At 35.7% G+C, this 19695-nt stretch overlaps 1 protein-coding gene across 2 annotated transcripts in view; it reads right to left on the bottom strand.

Annotated features, from left to right (window-relative positions):
- The window catches only part of MARCO (macrophage receptor with collagenous structure), a 503950-nt gene that overhangs the window by 246375 nt on the left and 237880 nt on the right, over window positions 1-19695 (bottom strand). For both annotated transcript variants that reach the window (XM_044074990.1, XM_044074989.1), the window contains one exon: window positions 5537-5590. In XM_044074990.1, coding sequence (XP_043930925.1) covers window positions 5537-5590 — 54 coding nt within the window. The remainder of the gene's footprint in view (window positions 1-5536; window positions 5591-19695) is intronic.

Here is a 19695-nt window from a genome sequence, read left to right as displayed (position 1 = left end):
TTCTTTGGTGGAGATACCTAGTAACGGTGAACCTGTTAGTTTGCCATCTATTGCCTATTGCAATATTACTGGCTTACCACTATTTTAATGTAGCATAGGCAATTTATTCCTCAAGAGCAACAGGTACTTTATTTGTAGATGAAATATAAAGTTGTGTGCTAACAGCAACCTCTTCATTAGTTACAGATCTCTTTAATGTGGAATTATTTAGATGACATTTACTTCTGCAGAGATTGTGCATATTTACTGATACTGGTGGATTGTAGATGTTTGAGTAGAGTTTTATGATGGAAATGTTCTGAATTGGGCAGTTTTGTCATTATTGGTCCATGCATTTTGTTTAATTGTTTGCTGGAAAAATGTTGAAAAGAATACATTTAAAATGCCCTCTAACAACTGTACTGGATTATACAAGGAATATAATTTAATACAATGAGGAAAGTGTATCAAAGAACACATGTATATTTCCTGTGCATGGAGCCTATGATTTGAAAACAACCCAAAGTTAATCTTTATCTGCCACTGGCCAGATGTATTTCTTTGAATGTGGGTTTTGATGCTGTTTCAATAAATGTGAGTTTTAAGGGGAGATAAGTTTTAATGCTAAGTCTATTTTCATTGTGAAACTGCATTGCTTTGTTTAGCAGATGTCCATTAGTGTTTGTGTTGTAAAATGTAAAATAAAAATTTTAAATGAAATCCAAATCATTGTAGAAGTAAAGCAGTATGCACATCACAGTATTTATGGTAAATGGGGAGAAATAGCCAAGTAATGGGACATTGGTATAGCTGCAAGGGGGAAGCCCCATTCAACTATGACTTTGTGAGGGGGGAAGGGTGGCAAACTCAGCCCCGGCTGAAATATACCTCTCAACTGTCCATAGTTTTGCAGAATGAATAGATTTTTGCTCCTTATTTTTGTAGAAAATAAAGCACCAGGAGTACTTCTAAAGTAAGGCAGCCACACAAAAGTCTTCCAGTGTTCCAAGAAAGCCTGTAATGCAGGCTTTCTTGGAACACTGGAAGAATTTTGTGTGGCTGCCTGACTTTAGACGTACTCCTCAAGCTTTATTTTCTACAATTGCTGGACATTTTTCTTGTGTTTTGTTGCTTCTTATTTTTGTTTTTTTCTTCATAACATTTGTAGTTCTCTAGCAAATCATTTAGGAATGATGTCACTAAATAACGACAGACAATGAGTTTGACTTCATACCCTTTAGAAAAATGCATGCTAAAGCAAGACCAGTTATTCTGTCAAATGTCTAAGTTTATCAAGAGCATTTTTTTGTACTTTTGTATGTTCCCCCAATATATTTGACCTTGTCCAGATTTCCTGCATTAAGAGGTTGAGAGGTATGAGCAAATAAATTGCTCTATTGAATTAGGCATATCCAAAACTCTCAACTGTCCCCGGTTTTTGCTCAAAATGTAGCTCTCTCCCTAATAATCCCTCTGCAAAATGACAAATTTGGAAGAAAACATGGAGGGTTTACAATTAATAAATAATTGTAATGATCAGAGTAATAGATTACTTTTAATTTTAGAAATGCATGTAGATTCTCTTATTTTCTCAACTGCTCAAGTTAACAGTACTAATATCAAAAAGTGTCCCTTCTTTGACAGGTTCCCAACTGTATTGTATATTATATTTTTGCATCACATTTTTGGTCCATTTTTCATAAAATTGTGGTTTGCTGGCAAATTATTGGCAAATCATTAAAGACTGAAGTTAGAAAATAATGACAGACATTTGGGTTTCACATTTCATACCCTTCAGGAAATTCATACTAATGCAAGATTCTATTATCTTTCTAAGTTTATAAGAGCAATATTTAAAAATTGTCCTTATTTTTGGGCCTTTGTCCCACTTCTATTTATGGCTTTGTCCAAATTTCTTGCTCTGAAGTTGAGAAGTATGACAAATGTGTCAGGGCCATCACCGTCAGCCAGAGACATTTCCAATTTTGACATAATTGTTGCACCCCAGTCCCCTACGTAGTAACTTCGGATGTCTCTAAGCAAGGCAAGGAGCAGTTATGTAGCGTAAGTGTGCAGAGTATCCTCCCATCCAAGGTAGACACAAGTACTACAGTGGCTTTTCATCTGTCCTTGATTTTGCAGAATGTTCTGGTTTTCTGTCATATTTTTATACTGTTGATTTATGCTTCTTATTATTCAGAAAATGCATGTTGTTACAGTGCCTGTTGCTCTGTGTTTAAGTAGCAATGCTTTAATGACCATCAGGTAAGCTTGTCTGTGATTGTAAGATGCAAGTAAGCTTTAATAAGCATACTGTTAAAGAATTACCAACATTGAAAGCCTTTTTGTTGTTGCCATGCAGAGAATATTTACATAACTAGATTGTGTATAAGCCTTAGGTATTGAAATGCATGACAGTATTTGTAATAAAGGACAGGATTACAGTATTTTCATAAGCTCATTACATTTGTTGGATACTTGCATTCATCTTTGCAGGCTTTATCCATAAACTAAACAGAATACCAATCTATCATGTGTGGTCTCTAACATGTGTAGTAATCCTTTAAGCAATTTATCTTGAGCTTGTTTTTTGTTTGGTGTTCATTTTTTACTTTGATCATGTTTTCCCCATGAAACAAGTAGATAGTTGTTGTCAGGCAGCAGGTCTTTTTTGGCTAAGAAACATTTTTACAAATGGGGGTATCATAGAGATTGCTACTTTCAGCATGTTACTTGGTACTTTTATAAAGCAGAATATAAATTATAATTAGAACTTCAGTACAAGTAGAAGTGATTTGAGTTGAGTGCTGCTTGTTTTTTTTTATATACTTGATTTTGACTGGCACTCTAGTAATGTATTTAAAAAGTAATTTATTTTTTTCATGCCTCACAACCTTTCCATTTAGATATTAAGTAAGCTGTCATGTAGCCAATGCACTGAACTATTTTTTTCTTCAACACTTCATTTTGTCTTGATTGGACTCTCATAATGATGGCTTGGCACCCAGGGCAGTGTATTTAATTAAAGTCCCAGTTTTTGAGGTTTTTAGCATAGCCACACCCCTTCCTAGTTGGTCACACACCTTCTCTTTGGCCCCATCCATTCAGCTGTCTCCTGAAGCCCCCCTTTAATTTGAAACCACCAGCCACCACTGAGGTGTGTGTGTGTGTGTGTGTGTGTGTGTGTGTGTGTGTGTGTGTGTGTGTGTGTGTGTGTGTGTGTGTGTGTGTGTGTGTGTGTGTGTGTGTGTGTGTGTGTGTGTGTGTGTGTGTGTATATATATATATATATATATATATATATATATATATATATATATATAGATATATATATATATGTATGTATGGGTCTACTGCTCTACATCGAAAATACACTTCTTCAAAATAGAGCAGTAGACCTTAAACTTCAGCAAAAGTTCACTTAAATGAAAGTGCACTTTCGCTGAAATCTAGTTCCCCGGGCTACCCAAAAAAAAAAAAAAACCCTAAAACATGTTTTTGCAGGAGGGGAAAGTCACCCCCCCCTCCTTAAATATACCAACTCCGAGATCACACTACAGCGGGGAAAAGGGAATATTCCCATTCTGTTCTGTAGTGTGACTGCCGAAGTCAATGTTCGAAGTTTCACTACTTAGAACAAGTCGACTCGGTGAAGTGGGGTTCGAAGTAGTGAAACTTCGAACATATTGACGGATCCCATATGTATATGTATATATATATATATATATATATATATATATATATATATATTTTTTTTGTTTTTTGTTTTTTTTAATTCATTTCTTTCTTTTCTACAGCTAAGGGGGCTGCAGTCCTGCAGCCCAATAGCATGAGCTGCCCCTGATATATATATATATATATATATATATATATATATATATATATATATATATGTATAGGGGATACGTACAGATGCTTGACTTCATCTTTCACTGAATCCCAATTTGGTGAGCATACTTGCAGAAAGTGCTGTTCACCGAAGCAGCACTTTCACATAAGTATGCTTGTTGTTCTGGTCGTACTATGGTGCGGTAAAGGAAAATTCCCTTTTCCCCACTGTAGTGCAACCTCGGATTGAGAATATTAAAGTAGGGAGTGCAGGGGGGCTTGCCCCCCGTGCAATCAAGCAGATTTTGTGTTTTTTTTTTAACCTACTTTAACTAAAGAACTTTTTCGATGAAAGCGCTTTCGTTAAGGTGTGTTTGGCGGTAATGGATTTGGGCTTTTAAACTTTCGTTCAAAAGTCCTAGACCCATATATATATATATATATATATATATATATATATATATATATATATATATATATACTATGGATTGTCAAATGTGCACTGTGTTGATGTTTGTTTTGTCAACTCCATTTGGACAGAAACAGATGGTTGACTTGCATTGAAACTGACAATCCCCAGGTAGGGTAATATTTCCTGTCTTCAGGGATTGTGCTGTGTTGGAGTTAGTATACATAATTTGCAGGGATTATGGGGGCCTGCCTCCCCCCAACAAAAACACTTGCTGTTGGGTTAGCTTTTTCTGGGGTAATCCTCAAAGCATGCACAGTACATTTTAGCATTCCATATTTTGATGTTTTTATATCAACATTATAGGTGAAGACATTGTGCACATTTAACAATGTATAATAGATCCATGTATATCTATCTATATCTATATAATTAGCTATCTCTCTCTCAGACAAGACCATATGATTGAGTTTCCGAAAACTTGAACATCAAAAAAAAATATATACAAAAATCTACTTTTTTTACATTTATGCAGGGGGGGCAAGCCCCTCTGTGTCCCCAACCCCCCTGCAAATAATATATACCAACTCTGAGATTGCACTACAGTGAAGAAAAGAGGAACTTTCCTGATCCTCTCTGTACTGTGATCACCATTCAAAAGCTTTGAGTTTTCAAAATCTCAATCATATGGCATCAACCATATGAATTTCAAGTTTCTGAAAACTGTCAACTGATAAGGATCCATATGATACTTGTCATAATACTGAATACTTAGATGTTCAAATGCAAAAACTATTTCTGTTTTTGGACTATGGAATAAATTAGCAGATCTTCAAAACCTGTCCACATTTTCATTTACTCACACCACATGCATGACTTCTCTTTGCATGGCAAATACAGATTTGTCTTATGGCAAGCCTAGAGCAATACTTTATCCCGAGAATAAAATTATGCTGCAGTCCTCAGCTGCACCAAAATGTTATATTTGCCAGTAAGGAAAATTAAAAACAAGCTTTATAAATGCATAAAACATTTCTTTAAATAGTTGTTTTCAGAAAATATGTTGCAGATGTGATTACACTGGGTTTTGGAATAAATGCAGAAGAAATATTAAAGTACCAAGCTGTAGACTGGAAAAATCATTTTAAATCCTACACCATGCTCACCAGTTATCATATGACAAGTCTACATTAAAAAATAAATAAATAAATACACCTCTGTCACTGACTGTTGTTCACAAATTAAAAAAAAGCCAATGTTATGTTTAAAAAGTCCATATTCACAGTTATACTTAACTTGTCTTTAATATAATAAGTATTACCTGGCACCCCTTTCTCTCCCATTATTCCTGGTGTTCCAGGGATTCCTGCATTTCCTGTGGAAATGTAAAAGAAGGGTCAACCACATATAAACCAAAAGAAATTGGGGTTACTTTCTGTGATAATAATATTGATATCACACAAGTATTTTCCAGTTATTTTTTCTTACTGTTCATAAGACAGCCTTAGTAGACTGCATTTTGTATTTTATAAATCATACACAGATGTACACACACACAAACACACACACTCACACACACACGCACACGCACATGCACACACATTCAAACATTCTCACTGTGAGTTATATTTGCTCAACTGAGTTATACTAGCTCAACTGGATGTAAAAGATCCTGCAGCACATATCAAAATGAGTAGTAGACGTTCCCCAATACCTTGGCCAAATTTGCCCGTAGTTATATAAATACCACCTTGGGTATCCCCCAAAAAAGGGCCACTACCCTAGTGAGGCTAACCAAATTGACAAAGCATACATAAATAAATGTAGTTATGCAGAAAGCAGCACTACAGTGTAAAATTTGGTTAGACTGAGAGCAATTCTACTGGAATATCATACCTTGCTTTATTTTACTCAGCCTATATGTTGCCAGATTCATCTGGGTTGAAAAATGAAGATCTTTCACTGCTAAGCTGAAATTGTCTAGGTAATTTCATGTTTCCTTTTGCATATTGCTTAATAACTTGCATACTGACAATGAGATAACATTATTCCCAGTAGTTTCAGTTCAGTCCTACCACTCCCAGCCATAATCTTTGTCCAAAGTTTCTCAAATAGTGATGCAAGCCCTCTGGAAAAAAATCTGAAAATATTTATAATAAAATGTGAACTAACTGAATTTTTGTAAAACAAGTCTAAATGCACAATGATAATAGTGAATTAGTGCATACATGTAAATGTGTATCACTGTGTCAAACCTTCCTTACTGTATGTGTGGAGAGGTTGTGAGGAACAGCTATGTAAAGCAACATATGTTTTTTTTTTTAATTAGAAAACCAAATACACTTTTAAAATAGCAATAATCAAGCATATCTATTGATAGCTGCTATGCTAACATAGGGATTTACATGTGGAAATACATGTTGCTCAAAGCAAAAAAAGTTAAGATTGAAAGATTATCTGTGGGGCAGTCAGTTCTTTACTATGTTATTGGAATATATTTATTTATTGGCTATATGGGTTTAATCTTATCATATTCCATAGAAATGAATTTAGTTAATGAAGTTTGACTCTTTTTTTCATCTGAAATACAGGCAATGTAAAGAGTGTAATTGTGGAACTGTGGGGGCAAGGTAGTATCCCTTTATCCCCACGGCTGTGTTAACTTACCATTACTATGCATAGAAAGACTTCTCTATCCTTCCCTCAGTTGCATCTCTATGAGGAATTTACTATCTGAGTTCAGCTTCCTAGTGGTCATCTCGCTGATCACCATCTTCCGTAGGAAATCATTGCAGATGTGGTTTCATATTGCGTGGTGGCAGTGATTTTTTTTTTTATTTTGGCAGATATTTTTGGTAACCATTTGAAATGTCAAAAATGGAGATTGAATGGCTGAAAAATAGACTTACATATATTAAGTGAGAGATTGCCATTTCCTGGAGTATTCTATTTTCTCCAAGGTATGGTGATCTCAGAGTTGGTATACATAAGTTCGAGGAATGTTAGGGCTTGCCCCCTGATATCAGGAGGTGCAGATGGGGCCCTCCCTGCAAAAAAGAAGTTTAAAGGAGAAGAGCAATCTTTGAGATTAATGTTCAATATTATTTTTTTATTTTTTCAGCTTGTCAGCACTCAGCATTGCGAGTACCATCATTTCAGTTAGGAACCATTTTTTTTCTTTTTCATGTTTGGGTGACCATGTAGTTGTTGAAGGTGTGAAGAGCTTGCCAGGCAAAATGGGATGGCATGGGTGGCTCTCTGTGCAAAACATTTGCTTTTAGTTTTATTTGGAGGGTTGAATTCTGACAGGTTTAACTTCTTAAGTTGAGCGCTTGTCAAGTGAAATGTTAATAATTCACAGTAGAAGCACTTAGAGATGTGAGGATGTGGGAAACTTTACAGCACATTTGGGGTGCAGAGGGGTACAGAGGGGTGCTTCCACCTGCAATTTATTATTTTTTAATTTGAGAAATGTCAATGCTGTATGATTGTGGATTTATACATCTGTGTTATTTTGCTGCTTGCTTTAATTCTGTTTGTATGATTATTATGGGCATCTTATTTAGAGTACTAACAGAGATGGTTTATATAAAATATATTATATGCATCTACAAGAAACAAAGAGGCAACAGTACTTATTGTAGTAAAATATGGTCAATGTTCCACAGAATATTCTAAGTTTTAATTAACTATTTTCATCTTATACAGCTGAAAGAATTCTGAAGAACTGAATACCCCCCTGACTCTTTCGATTCTTTCTCTTTCCATGTTTGTATTAGTGTATGCATTAGCTCCAGGCAGTAGCCTCTCATGAAAATAAGAAATCAAATCAGCACCCCATACATTTTTCATATTATCAGTTTTTTTCCACCTGAGACTGTAATTCTCGTATCCAGGAAGCCTGGAGTTTGCATTTTATCCTCCTATTTTTTGTGTTTTTTTTTTTCCTGCAGATGATCCACTTCAGACTCAATAATGGCAGAATATCCTGCTGTCTGCCTAGTCATCTCTGCAAGCCTTGTGTCTCAACTGCTATGGTTTCCATCTTTTAAATATTTGTTCTCTATTTCTTGATATGAAAAGGTGACAGAAGTTTTAGAATCCACAGATCTTCCAGCTTTCATGATATTAGTTTATTACATGACTCCAAATAATACTCACTATGCCAAAATTATTTACTGTCGCTTAGAGACTACATAAATTTCATTCTGACATATTTGGATGCTGGCCACACACCATACCCAATACTATTAAAAAAAAATCAACTAAACCTTTATGTTGCTGCTAATTCTGTTTCACACTTTGGAAACTTAAAAATTCTAAAAACCTACAACACCCTTTCAAAATGAATACAGGAGAAGAAAGTGATGGCCCATTGTAATAACCTGCATCTCTTATTTTTTTCTGAAATATTTTCCAAAGTTTCAACTTTTTGATCCTTGGTTTATTGATCCAGCAACCTCAGCCTCTCAAGTAGCTAGTATTATAAGTGTACACCAATTGATCCAGCAACCTCAGCCTCTCAAGTAGCTAGTATTATAAGTGTACACCAATACACCAGCCAAAACATCATTCATTAATGTATGTTTCAGACACAATTTCTACTAGTTTTGCTAGATTTACGGCTGTGCTTTCAGCATTTACCAGCTGGGGTACTCAAAATGAAATTATTGAAAGAGATAATTGTTCTACTTATGGGATCTGTATTTTTAGCAGTAGATAACTCTTTACCTGAGGGACCTGCTCCACCATTACTTCTGAGAGAACCTTCTAGAAGGTAATTATTTTGTTGTCGCTACATTGGATTAAGATTGATGAAGAATAAACACAGTTCAATTGGCAATGATTCCAATGTAAATGTATATATTATTTATTTATTGACATTTGATTACTGGGAAAGTCCAACTGGGTAGGAGCCCATTTTCAGCAGAGGCCCAGGGAGAAAAGCTCTAAAGCATTACAAAACATTTTAAGAATAGTAATTTTGCAGTCTTTAAAAATAATTCAAAAAAACTACAGTTTAAATAATTATACCAAATTTGACATAATATGAAAACTTTGGTTAAGAATAGATACAGGTTATATGAAAATGATTTAATAGTTAGATTAATTTTAGTTAGTTTATAGAAAAAGTAAAGGTAAGTAAGTATAATACAAACAGGAACTGCAAAACAAAGTGAGAGAAAAGCAGGCTTACTATATTTAGAGATAAAGCCAAGGGAGAAAAACTGATAGAAGTAAGGAAGTGAGTGAAGAAGGGAGAGTAAGGATATGCAAGGTATGAATAGTTTGTTCACATTTATTGATATAATTTACCTGGTGTTGAACAAGAATAGAGACAGCTTCTGGTTAGGAAGTCTTTCAGAATGCCTTTGAAGGAAGGGAGAGAGGTTACTAACCTGATGGATACAGATAAGGAGTTCTAGGCTTTAGCAGCATCGTACAAGTGGTAATTGGATCGTAATATTCGACTGGGAAGATGGTGTAGAATGTTATTTAGTGCTGAACAATCAGATGGATTCTGGATAATTTTATAGGTGGTAATAAGCTGTATATATATATATATATATATATATATATATATATATATATATATATATATATATATATTATATATATATAGAGATGTATATATTACAAGACCAAAGTTTCAAAACTTCAAACTGCAAAACTTTGAACTGCAGATGGGCAAAACAATAAGAACAAAGTTTTGAAAGTTTGAAATTGTAATAAAAATTTTTTTTAAAAAAATTACGTTTTTGCAGGAGGGCAACCCCCCCCCCCTGCAACCCCCACACCTCCAGCTAAACAAATATACCAACTCTAAGATCACACTACAGTGAGGAAAATGGTAATCTTCATGTTTCATGTTGTACAGTGATCTCCATTCAAACGTTCAAACTTTCAAAACTTTGATCTTATGGTCTCAACCATTAGCAGTTCAAAGTTTTGAAACTTGGATCTTGTAAATGGAATATATATATATATATATATATATATATATATATATATATATATATATATATATATATATATATATATATTATATATATTTATATATGTCGATGGAGGTAGTTCTAAATAATTTTACTATTATACAGTGGTGCATTCTGAGAGCGGTATTTGCTGCAAATTTAACAACTTTGTTATAGCATTGTTCATGTTTTCATTTTTGTGATTCCTCAAGTTTAGTAAGGATTGGGACACCATAAAGAAGTGTGGGGAGGTGATAAATGTAGCTTTAGATGTGTCTGTGAGAGTTTTTTGACTCTATAAAACATCCCTAGTCTTTGATAACAAGTTCAAAGTGCCTACGAAAGGAAAAACTCGTAGTTGGATAAAAACTGCTTTATTATAATCCACGAAACGCTCCTTCATAACATTAATGCTCTTTCATACCATACGTTTTCGTCCACTCTGGACTTCATCAGATAGATTTTAAATTAATTAAAGTAATTTCATTGGTTGTTTTTAATGAATAAAGGTTTATAAATGTATTGAAGGAAGGGAGAAAGTTATCTGATGAAGTCCAGAGTGGACGAAAACGTATGGTATGAAAGAGCGTTAATGTTATGAAGGAGCGTTTTGTGGATTATAATAAAGCAGTTTTTATCCAACTACAAGTTTTTCCTTTCGTAGGCACTTTGAACTTGTTATTGGTGATTTTTAAGTGCCCTTACAACACTTTTTGGTGATTTTTGTTGATCCCTAGTCTTTGAGCTTTTGTTGTGCAATTTTGTATTTGCAGGTCGAATTTAAGATTATTATCCACCATCATCCCTAATAATATGCTGTGAGAAGTGACTTCAGTGGTTGTATTATCAAGAGAGAGGAGTATTTTTTATTTTTATTTTTTTTTTTATGGGAGAGGGATTTTGGGGAAAAGTAGTATATTATTTATTTATTTTTTTTAGGGTTGTACAGGAGTTTGAGTTAAATAGCCAAAACTGAGTACAGTGCTCCCTTCTGTATGCACTTAACCAGGCACTTACACCAGTTGGAGTGACTGCAGAGGTTTCTCACTAAAAAATACAAAGTGTTAAGATGCATGTCATATGCAGACTGACTAAAGGCACTATCCCTTTACTCTGTCTCATATTGTTTATTGAAAGGTGACTTATGCCTGACCTACAAGAAATTCTCTGATCTGGCCCTGATGAAAATTTTGCATATTTGCAAGAAAAATGATATGAGGGTTATGCATTCCCTGCACCTGAGCTTTATTTCTGACTCAAACAAAACTTGATGGAAAGACAGAGTCATATCCCAAAGGCTACCTCATATATGGAATAAACTTACCACCTTCATAAAACAAAGATGTACTCTTTGCAGTACCTGCAATGTGCCCAGACATGACTCCTTCTGAAATTCATACAGTTGCATGTATCAGTAACATATCTAAGTACGACTGTAATTTTGTTATATAATACTACTCACTATTCTTCCACATTGCTCTTGTTTCGGCCTACAAACCCTTGTATTTTATGACTTTGTGTCTATCTTAAACTTACCACCTTCATAAAACAAAGATGTACTCTTTGCAGTACCTGCAATGTGCCCAGACATGACTCCTTCTGAAATTCATACAGTTGCATGTATCAGTAACATATCTAAGTACGACTGTAATTTTGTTATATAAAACGCATGGCTCCTACTACTACTCACTATTCTTCCACATTGCTCTTGTTTCGGCCTACAAACCCTTGTATTTTATGACTTTGTGTCTATCTGTGTACATAAGACACTGTAGTCAGTGAGTATAGCAATTTCAAGTGATCAATCCTACTTTTGTCTTCTTTTCATGGATTACTATATCTGGTTGTCTCGCATCTATTTTTAGAACTGTTGATAATGGATGATCCCATGTAATATAAAATTTTAATTTTCTATGATGCTTTGTGGCTCATGTTTCCAGTGTTTATCAGCTACCTCATTATTATAATGTTTGCACAATCCCCAATGCAACAGTCTTGCCTCATTATTATGCTTTGCAATATACAGTCTCTCTGCCATTACTATACCACAGCCAGCAACAAGATGTGCGACTGCTTCCAATTCTGTTGTACAAAACCTACAGTTGCCTGTTTCTCCCACTTGTTCAATAGACTTTGTAAACCAAAGTGTATACATAGTCCACTATTTTAGGCTGCCTATATTAACCTTATGTCTTTTGGTTTAAATTCACCTCTCCTTAAACATTCCTGCCAGAGATCCAGTTTGACAAAGGCGTAACAACGTTATCAATCAAGGATGGCCATCAAAGCAATCTAGTTTACCTCAAGAAGTGGAACCTTGTTTTCCATATGAGATGAGATTTTGTCTGACAAAAAAAGGTATCATTATGAAAGGTCCAAAAGTAATTGTTTAAAAGTCTTTGCAACAAGTGTACATTACTATCTTGCACTGTGGTCACCCAGGAACCACCTCTACCAAAAGAAAGGTGAGAGGACTAATATTTTGGACTTCTATGACACAAGATATTAACAGAGCACTTTCCATATGTAAGAGTCCAAATCCACATCAACAGAAGGAACTACTTCAGCTAAATCAGATTCCTGAACTACATTGGTCGACAGTAGCCACCAACATTACAGTGGAATGGTCAGCATTATTTAGCAGACTCTTACTCTAATTGGTTCGAGATTAACCTACCTCCTAACCTAGCATCAAGTACTGTCATTACTAAGATGAAACATCATTTTGCAGTACATGGTAGTCTGCACAAAGTTATTTCTGACATTGACATGCAGTTTACAAGCCAACAGTTCAAAAGATTTGCTGAAGAATTGGACTTTACTCATGTCACGAGTAGCCCAGAGTACCTGCAGTCAAATGGCTTGGCAGAATGTGCAGTTCAAAGTTCAAAACAGTTACTTGAGAAGTCAAAATGAGATAATAATGATGTTTTTCTGAATCTCTTGAATCTCAAAAATGTTCCTCGTGATAAACCTCTTGGTTCACCTACTCAGAGACTTCTGGTGAGATAAACCAGAACCACATTACCAATCAGTAGTCAATTGTTGATTCCATATGTCAAGAACAAGAGACCAGTGAAAGCTAATCTGTTGAAGAAGCACCTAAGCCAGACATCCTACTATGATAAAACCAGCAAACTGCTCAATCCATTATGAGAAGAAGTGGTAAGGATACAAACATCCAAAGTTATGATCGAATTGGTGTCATGAAGAGTATTTGCCCAGAGCCAAGATCAAACATTGTGGAATCACAAGGAACAGAGTTTAGGCAGAATCGGAAGTATTTGAGACTGGTGTCTGAGCCTATGCCATGGCACATAGCCTGTGAGAAAGATTCTTTATCTCAGAGTGAGTTGTTTAGTGTTCCAATTCCAGTGGAAGTCCCAGAGGACATTCCCATTCCTGTGATGAATCCATAAGTTTCTGATACAAGTTGTGCACCGAAGACTGTCCCTGTTGCTAAATTTGGTCTAGATTGTTATGTTACAAGATATGGTTGCATCTCTAAACCCTGTAACAGATATGAGGCAACTTGGACATGAACTTTGTGTTTTGTTTCTATTGTCTATAGTAATGCATGTCTAACTCTAGTATTGTTTTTACAAAGGGAAATATTTTTAAGCGGTAAAATGGAGATCAGTTTGTGTGTGGATGTACCTTTAAGAAGCTATCCAAGGGCTTGCACAAGTATATAAAAACTGAGCATGTGCAAGCCATTTTGTAGTAAGCCATTGAGATGTAAGCATGTATGCATGTAAGGTCTGTCTGTTAACTAGTTAGTTTATATTTTATGATGCTGCTACCCATCCTCATGTGTTTCTATGTATTAAAGCATCTAAATGAAATAACCTGCCTGCTTGTCATCTCTATTAGTGAGAGAGAGAGAGAGAGAGAGAGAGAGAGATATGAACGACAGAGCCTGTCTACTAGAAAATTAGCTTTCCCCAGGAATGTGACTGGCAGTCATAAAGTAACCTCTTGACATAGTCCATTCTCATACCATTGTCAGTTCTTGACATAGCGATTATGAATGGGATCCTCTGATTACATATATGCCAGGTGACTGCTATGTCACTGATATGGATGGCTATAAAACCTTGTGCCAAGCAGTCCTATAAGGCATGCAGTGTTAGATGGATTGCACTCATATACTGATGTGCAGATTGGCCTCTAATTGTCAGTATTTACCTTGGGTACTCTGCCCTTGACAATGACCCCAACTGAGGGCAGAGGTATCTATAAGGACAGCCACTATGAGAGTGAGAACCTAGAATGGACTGCCCAAATTTGGGACTGCAGTTTGAAGCCACTATTAGAGGTAAAAAACTTTCACTCCTTAAATATCTTGATGTATTGTAAAACTCTCATGTATGATGACATGTGTAAATTGCTACCATTAGACCTAATACTTTACACCAGCTGTGACTTTATGAGTCTGAATAGTTTTGTAATGAAAGGATCATGTCTGACAAAAGACGTGCACTGAAAGCTAAGGCGCCCAGACTTCATTCTATAAAGTATAGCATTAGGGAGGACTCCAGCTGGAATTCTGTTGTGTTCATTGTAATTTACAAAGATTACAGCAGTCAAGAGAAAATCATCTACATAAAGAAACACCTTATTCCCGTACAAACTCTAGTGTTCTGTGGATATATATAGATATATATATATATATATATATATATATATATATATATATACACACGATGAACACCCTGGGGACTGAGGTAAATGCTATAGCTGAGCTCTGATAGTCATTGTCTCTCACCAAGTTCACAAATGTTCCTGTGGCTCTGGCAACCTTTATGTCTATTTAAGTGTGTTGGCAGTATAAGAATACTTTGTTCCTTTTGCCAGACAGGAAGGGATGGACTACATCATAATCATCCAAAAGGTTTCTTTGGGAATTAATTATTATTTTAGACTAGTCAAGTCCACAATGGGTCTGGTTTTATTTGTCTTTCTGTGTACCAGAAAAAACAAGGGTAATAATCCAATGCTGTCTTGTCTGGAATACTCTATTTGGTGCTTATGTCTGTACAAAGTCTAATACCTTTTTTCTTGTGTCACTCTTTTGATTTTATAAGGGTGTCTGACAAGTGGAGTGAGTGTGGCTGGGGAGAGGTGTAGAAAGGAATCGTATAGGCCTTTGGATATTACCATCCTAAATTAAACATTCCTACATTTGTACATTAATTTACTGTACACCACGTTAATCTTTATTCAGTTTAGAATACTTCTCAACTATGCATACATTTATTTATGCTCCTGTTATATCAGATTTGTTTGCAGTTTGTTTTTTATTAGTACTGCTTTCCTCATAAGTTTTCTTGATACAATAATTTGTTGTATTACATTACTGTTTATTCTATGTTTAATGAATTAACAAAATCTGGCTCTAACCTTTGATTTTGTACTGCTGTAAGTACTGGGGTCTGACTAAAAAGGATTAGCAGACCAGATCACTTACCTGGCTAACAAATAATAAATAAATATGTACATCTTTATGAACTCATCCTGCGCCTCAGAGAAGGAGAGTAGGACAAGTTCCCAATAATTAGACTGTTGTCTACCTTAAAGTAAAACAGCAGTGACCCTGCTGCTCTTTATGATTACTGCCTCTGGGTTGGCCACAACAGCAAGACAATCATCACTGCATGGTGGTTTCTTCCATTCCCCTGCTGTTGTGCAGCTGTTGGCCATGTCAAAACCAGACCTGATGTGCTTCCTAGGAAAGTTGATTTGACTGAAACTTGATGCCGGCATCAGAAAAGGTTTTACAATATTTTTTCATGTTCTTCATGTGAGAAGTGAACTTTAATATTTGGACTAAGGGAGTAGACCTATCAAAGGGATATTGACAGTAGTTGCCTTGTCCAAGGCAGATAAAGGTAAAGCCAGGAGTGAAACTGAAATGGATATTAGTATCTGCAGGCCAAACTGTATTACTAGTTGATTTATGTGTAAGTCTCATGTTGAGGATGGTGACAACATAGCTGTCATCTGTAACTGCAACTTAAGTTTAAGATGTCTGATCAGCAACTTTTCCATTAACTGGCTCATTTCCTCAAGCAGTTCTCACTGGAACTTTAACATATATGAGAAATATAATTTCCTGCCCTCAGGGGAAATAAAAATGACACAAAAACATGCTTCTCATATCTATCAATGACCTTTGATTCCTTATTATAGGAATGACCAGCAGGACACTATAGTGTTAGAAAGTCTTTTGAAGAGCATCCATATTGACAATGGAATCCAGTTTTAGAGCTTCAGTCCTCAATTGCTGTCTTTGGCGGGCTAAAGGATCTTGTCTAATCTCCTTAAGATAGGTTTCACAGCATCAGAGATGTCTCATCCAGCCATAATTACATGCCTAACCATTTTGTTTGTATGAGTGACCTCTAAGGAAGAAGGCGTAGGGTTTAAGGAGATTTCATTCAGTGTCTTCCACATATATTTTTGAGGTTTGTGGCCTACTCACCTCTCTGACATCATCTGAAGTACCTTCCTAAACATGGAATCTTCTATAGTACTGGTGTGGAGAATCTATGTCCTCTTAGTCCTTGACATCCATGGTAACTGACTCTATAAGATTGCCTGGCTCCCTGACAAGGCTCCGACTTTTTTGTTTTGTGATCAACTGACAAAAGAGTCATCACTTATGAATGAAACTCCAGGAATATGCACAGTATTCCAAAACAGAACAAAAAAGGATCTTTGTGTGAGGACCCCCCTTGCAAACCCTAATGTGGGGTGCAACCTCCACACCTCTGCTATGTATATACCAGTTCCATTGTTATACCATCAAAGGGAAAAGGAAATTTCTGGTACACTGGGAAGTTGACTTTCCAGGGGTAAAAGTCCATCGGTTTCACACTAGTGGTTGACCATATGAGTGAGTCTGAGCGTGAATCATTAGTGTTTCAGTAACAAGCCTTGCTCCTCGATTGTCAACATCATTCCTTTTGCGCATATGCCTTTTTGCCAGTCTTTAGAAATGACAGGTCTGAGGATGATGAAGAAGCTGAGTTTGTCCAGATGTCTGGGAATGAGCCAGCAAGTGGTACCTAGTCCTTCTGTGCCATTGATTTAAATATTTTATAACTAAAAATCCATGAAAAGAAGTGACTAATGCTGAATCTAAACTGTCAAAAGTACCATGTCTGTCAGCAACATATAAAGGGCAGTTTGTACTGATATTGTCAAAATCAACATTGATACAACACTGAAGGCTGAGGGTACTGAAATCTGGTATCTAAGCTCAGAGTTGTATATGTGGAGGAAGATACATTGCAACAGGGGCATTCTGCTCTATAAGTAGTCAAATAAGTGCTAAGTATAAGGCAATGATGATATCTATAGATGTGAATGATATACCATTGACTATTATTTATATTGAAGTAGAAAGATTTTCTGACTACAGTTGTCACATGAGTGTTGATGGAGATGGAGCTAGCTATGTATACATTTTTCCAGCATTTTGCAGGATGGGGAAGAAAAGCCAATAGGATAATAACTGTTTAAGGCAATACAGATCACATTTTTATGTACTGATAAAATGTGATCTTCTTTGTATGAAACTGGAGGCACCACGTCTTTAAATGTGAATATACCATTGGCTATTAGATGTGCTGAAACAGAAATATTTTTGGACTACAGCTGCCACATGATAATTGAAGAGGGAACTGTCAGTCTAGGTAACCTGATTCCTGACTACATTTTATTTTGTTTCTGGAGTATTATTTATGCTGTATGTTGAGTGGAGGCTAAAAACACACTGATAAAACAAGCACGTATACATTTTTCCAAATTTTGGAGAATGGGGAGGAAAAGTCAATAGGATAGGAAATGTTTAAGACAACACAAATCACATTTTCTGTATTGATAAAATGCAAGTTTCTTTGTATGAAACTGGAGGCATTGCAAAATTTGTTCCAACTAATTAAACAAACTGAGACTGGATAGACTATGACCATAAATGAAACTTTCTAAAAATTCACTGGGTATTTTGTTTTTCATTTGTATCTTATCTAATGATAGCCATTCAGGTTTTCAGCTGCTGAAGAATGATTTTATATATAGATATATATATATATATATATATATATATATATATACATATATAGATATATATATATATATATATATATATATATATATACATATAAAGATTACAAACATTTTTAAAAGATTTACAAATGTTGTTTGTCTTTCGGCTTTTCCCGGTTAGGGGTCGCCACAGCAGAACACCGGTCCGCTAATGATTGGCAGTAGATTTTCACGAATGCCGAGGTGCCAGCTTGACATTTAACCTTCAATGAAGGAACGCCCATTTACGCTTGTCTTTCAAACACCCGCCCAACTGCAGGGAGGACATGCAGACTCCACACAGAAGGCATTCCCCGCACTCCAGCCGAGAATCGAACGGGAGGACCTTTTACTGTGAGGCAACAATGCTACCGCTGCACCACCACGATGTTTTAAAAGATTTACAAATAATACACAAAAAAGTTTGGCAGTTGCCAACAATCACAATTTACAAAAAGGTAAATGTAAAACAGAAAACATTACATTTCTTAAGCCTTATTACAGACAGTACTATGAAGCTCATTAGATATATAATTAAAAACAATTGTGGTATTTCATTTGGTAGAAGTAAGACAAGAAGATAGCAGAATAGAAAACATTTGATCGAAGACATGAGAAACTACCAAGATTATTACAGGACCATAGCCATTGTTGAGTAAGGTATACCTTTAGGGTTTTTTTGAAGCTATGACAATCTGTTTTTTAAGATATTTTGGGGTAATAGGTTTCATTGTTTGGCTACTTTGAAGGAGAAGAGAGAGTCACCGAAGTAATTATGGGACTTTGTACCCTTGAGCATAAGTTTATCTGATGATCTAAGGGTCCTGGGGTTGGTATTTAGTTGCACTTGGCTGGAGTGCGCAGGGCAGTGTTTAGGTTTGTGGATAATGGAGTGGGCAGTGGTGAGCTGATTGAGCAATAACAGATTGGGAAATTCAAGCCAGTGTCATTTTTGAAGAGCAAGGCAATGATGAGTCCTGTTAGGTGTATTAGCAGCAAATTTTGCTATTTTGTTATCACAGGAATTGAGTAAATGTAACTCAGACTTGTGCAGGTTAGTGAAAAGTTGAGAACAATAGAGAAGATAGGAGGTGGGATCTGGCTGTGGTTAGTCTGGCATTTTGAGTAAGGTAAGGTTTGGCCCTATATAGAGCACAAAGCTTGATGTGAACCTTCATTATTGTGAGTGATATGTGTTTATTGAATGCTAGGTTGTTGTCTATCATGACACCAAGTAGTTTTGTTTGGTTAACTGGTTCTATTATAGTGCCATTAGTGGTTTAGATGGAGAGAGGAGGTGGCTTTGCTTTGGATTTTCTGTTAGAGAAGATCATTTTCTTTTGTTTGGGTTTAGGATGAGTTGAAGTTCATTTAGGTAATTTTCAATATCTAGAAATGACTTTTGCAGTTTATC

This window comes from Protopterus annectens, chromosome 6.part0, assembly GCF_019279795.1.
Source record: "Protopterus annectens isolate FY-2018-M chromosome 6.part0, PAN1.0, whole genome shotgun sequence".
Taxonomy (NCBI): Eukaryota; Metazoa; Chordata; order Ceratodontiformes; family Protopteridae; genus Protopterus; species Protopterus annectens.
Note: the sequence above shows the minus strand (reverse complement) of the source record. Positions and strands in the feature narration are given on the sequence as shown.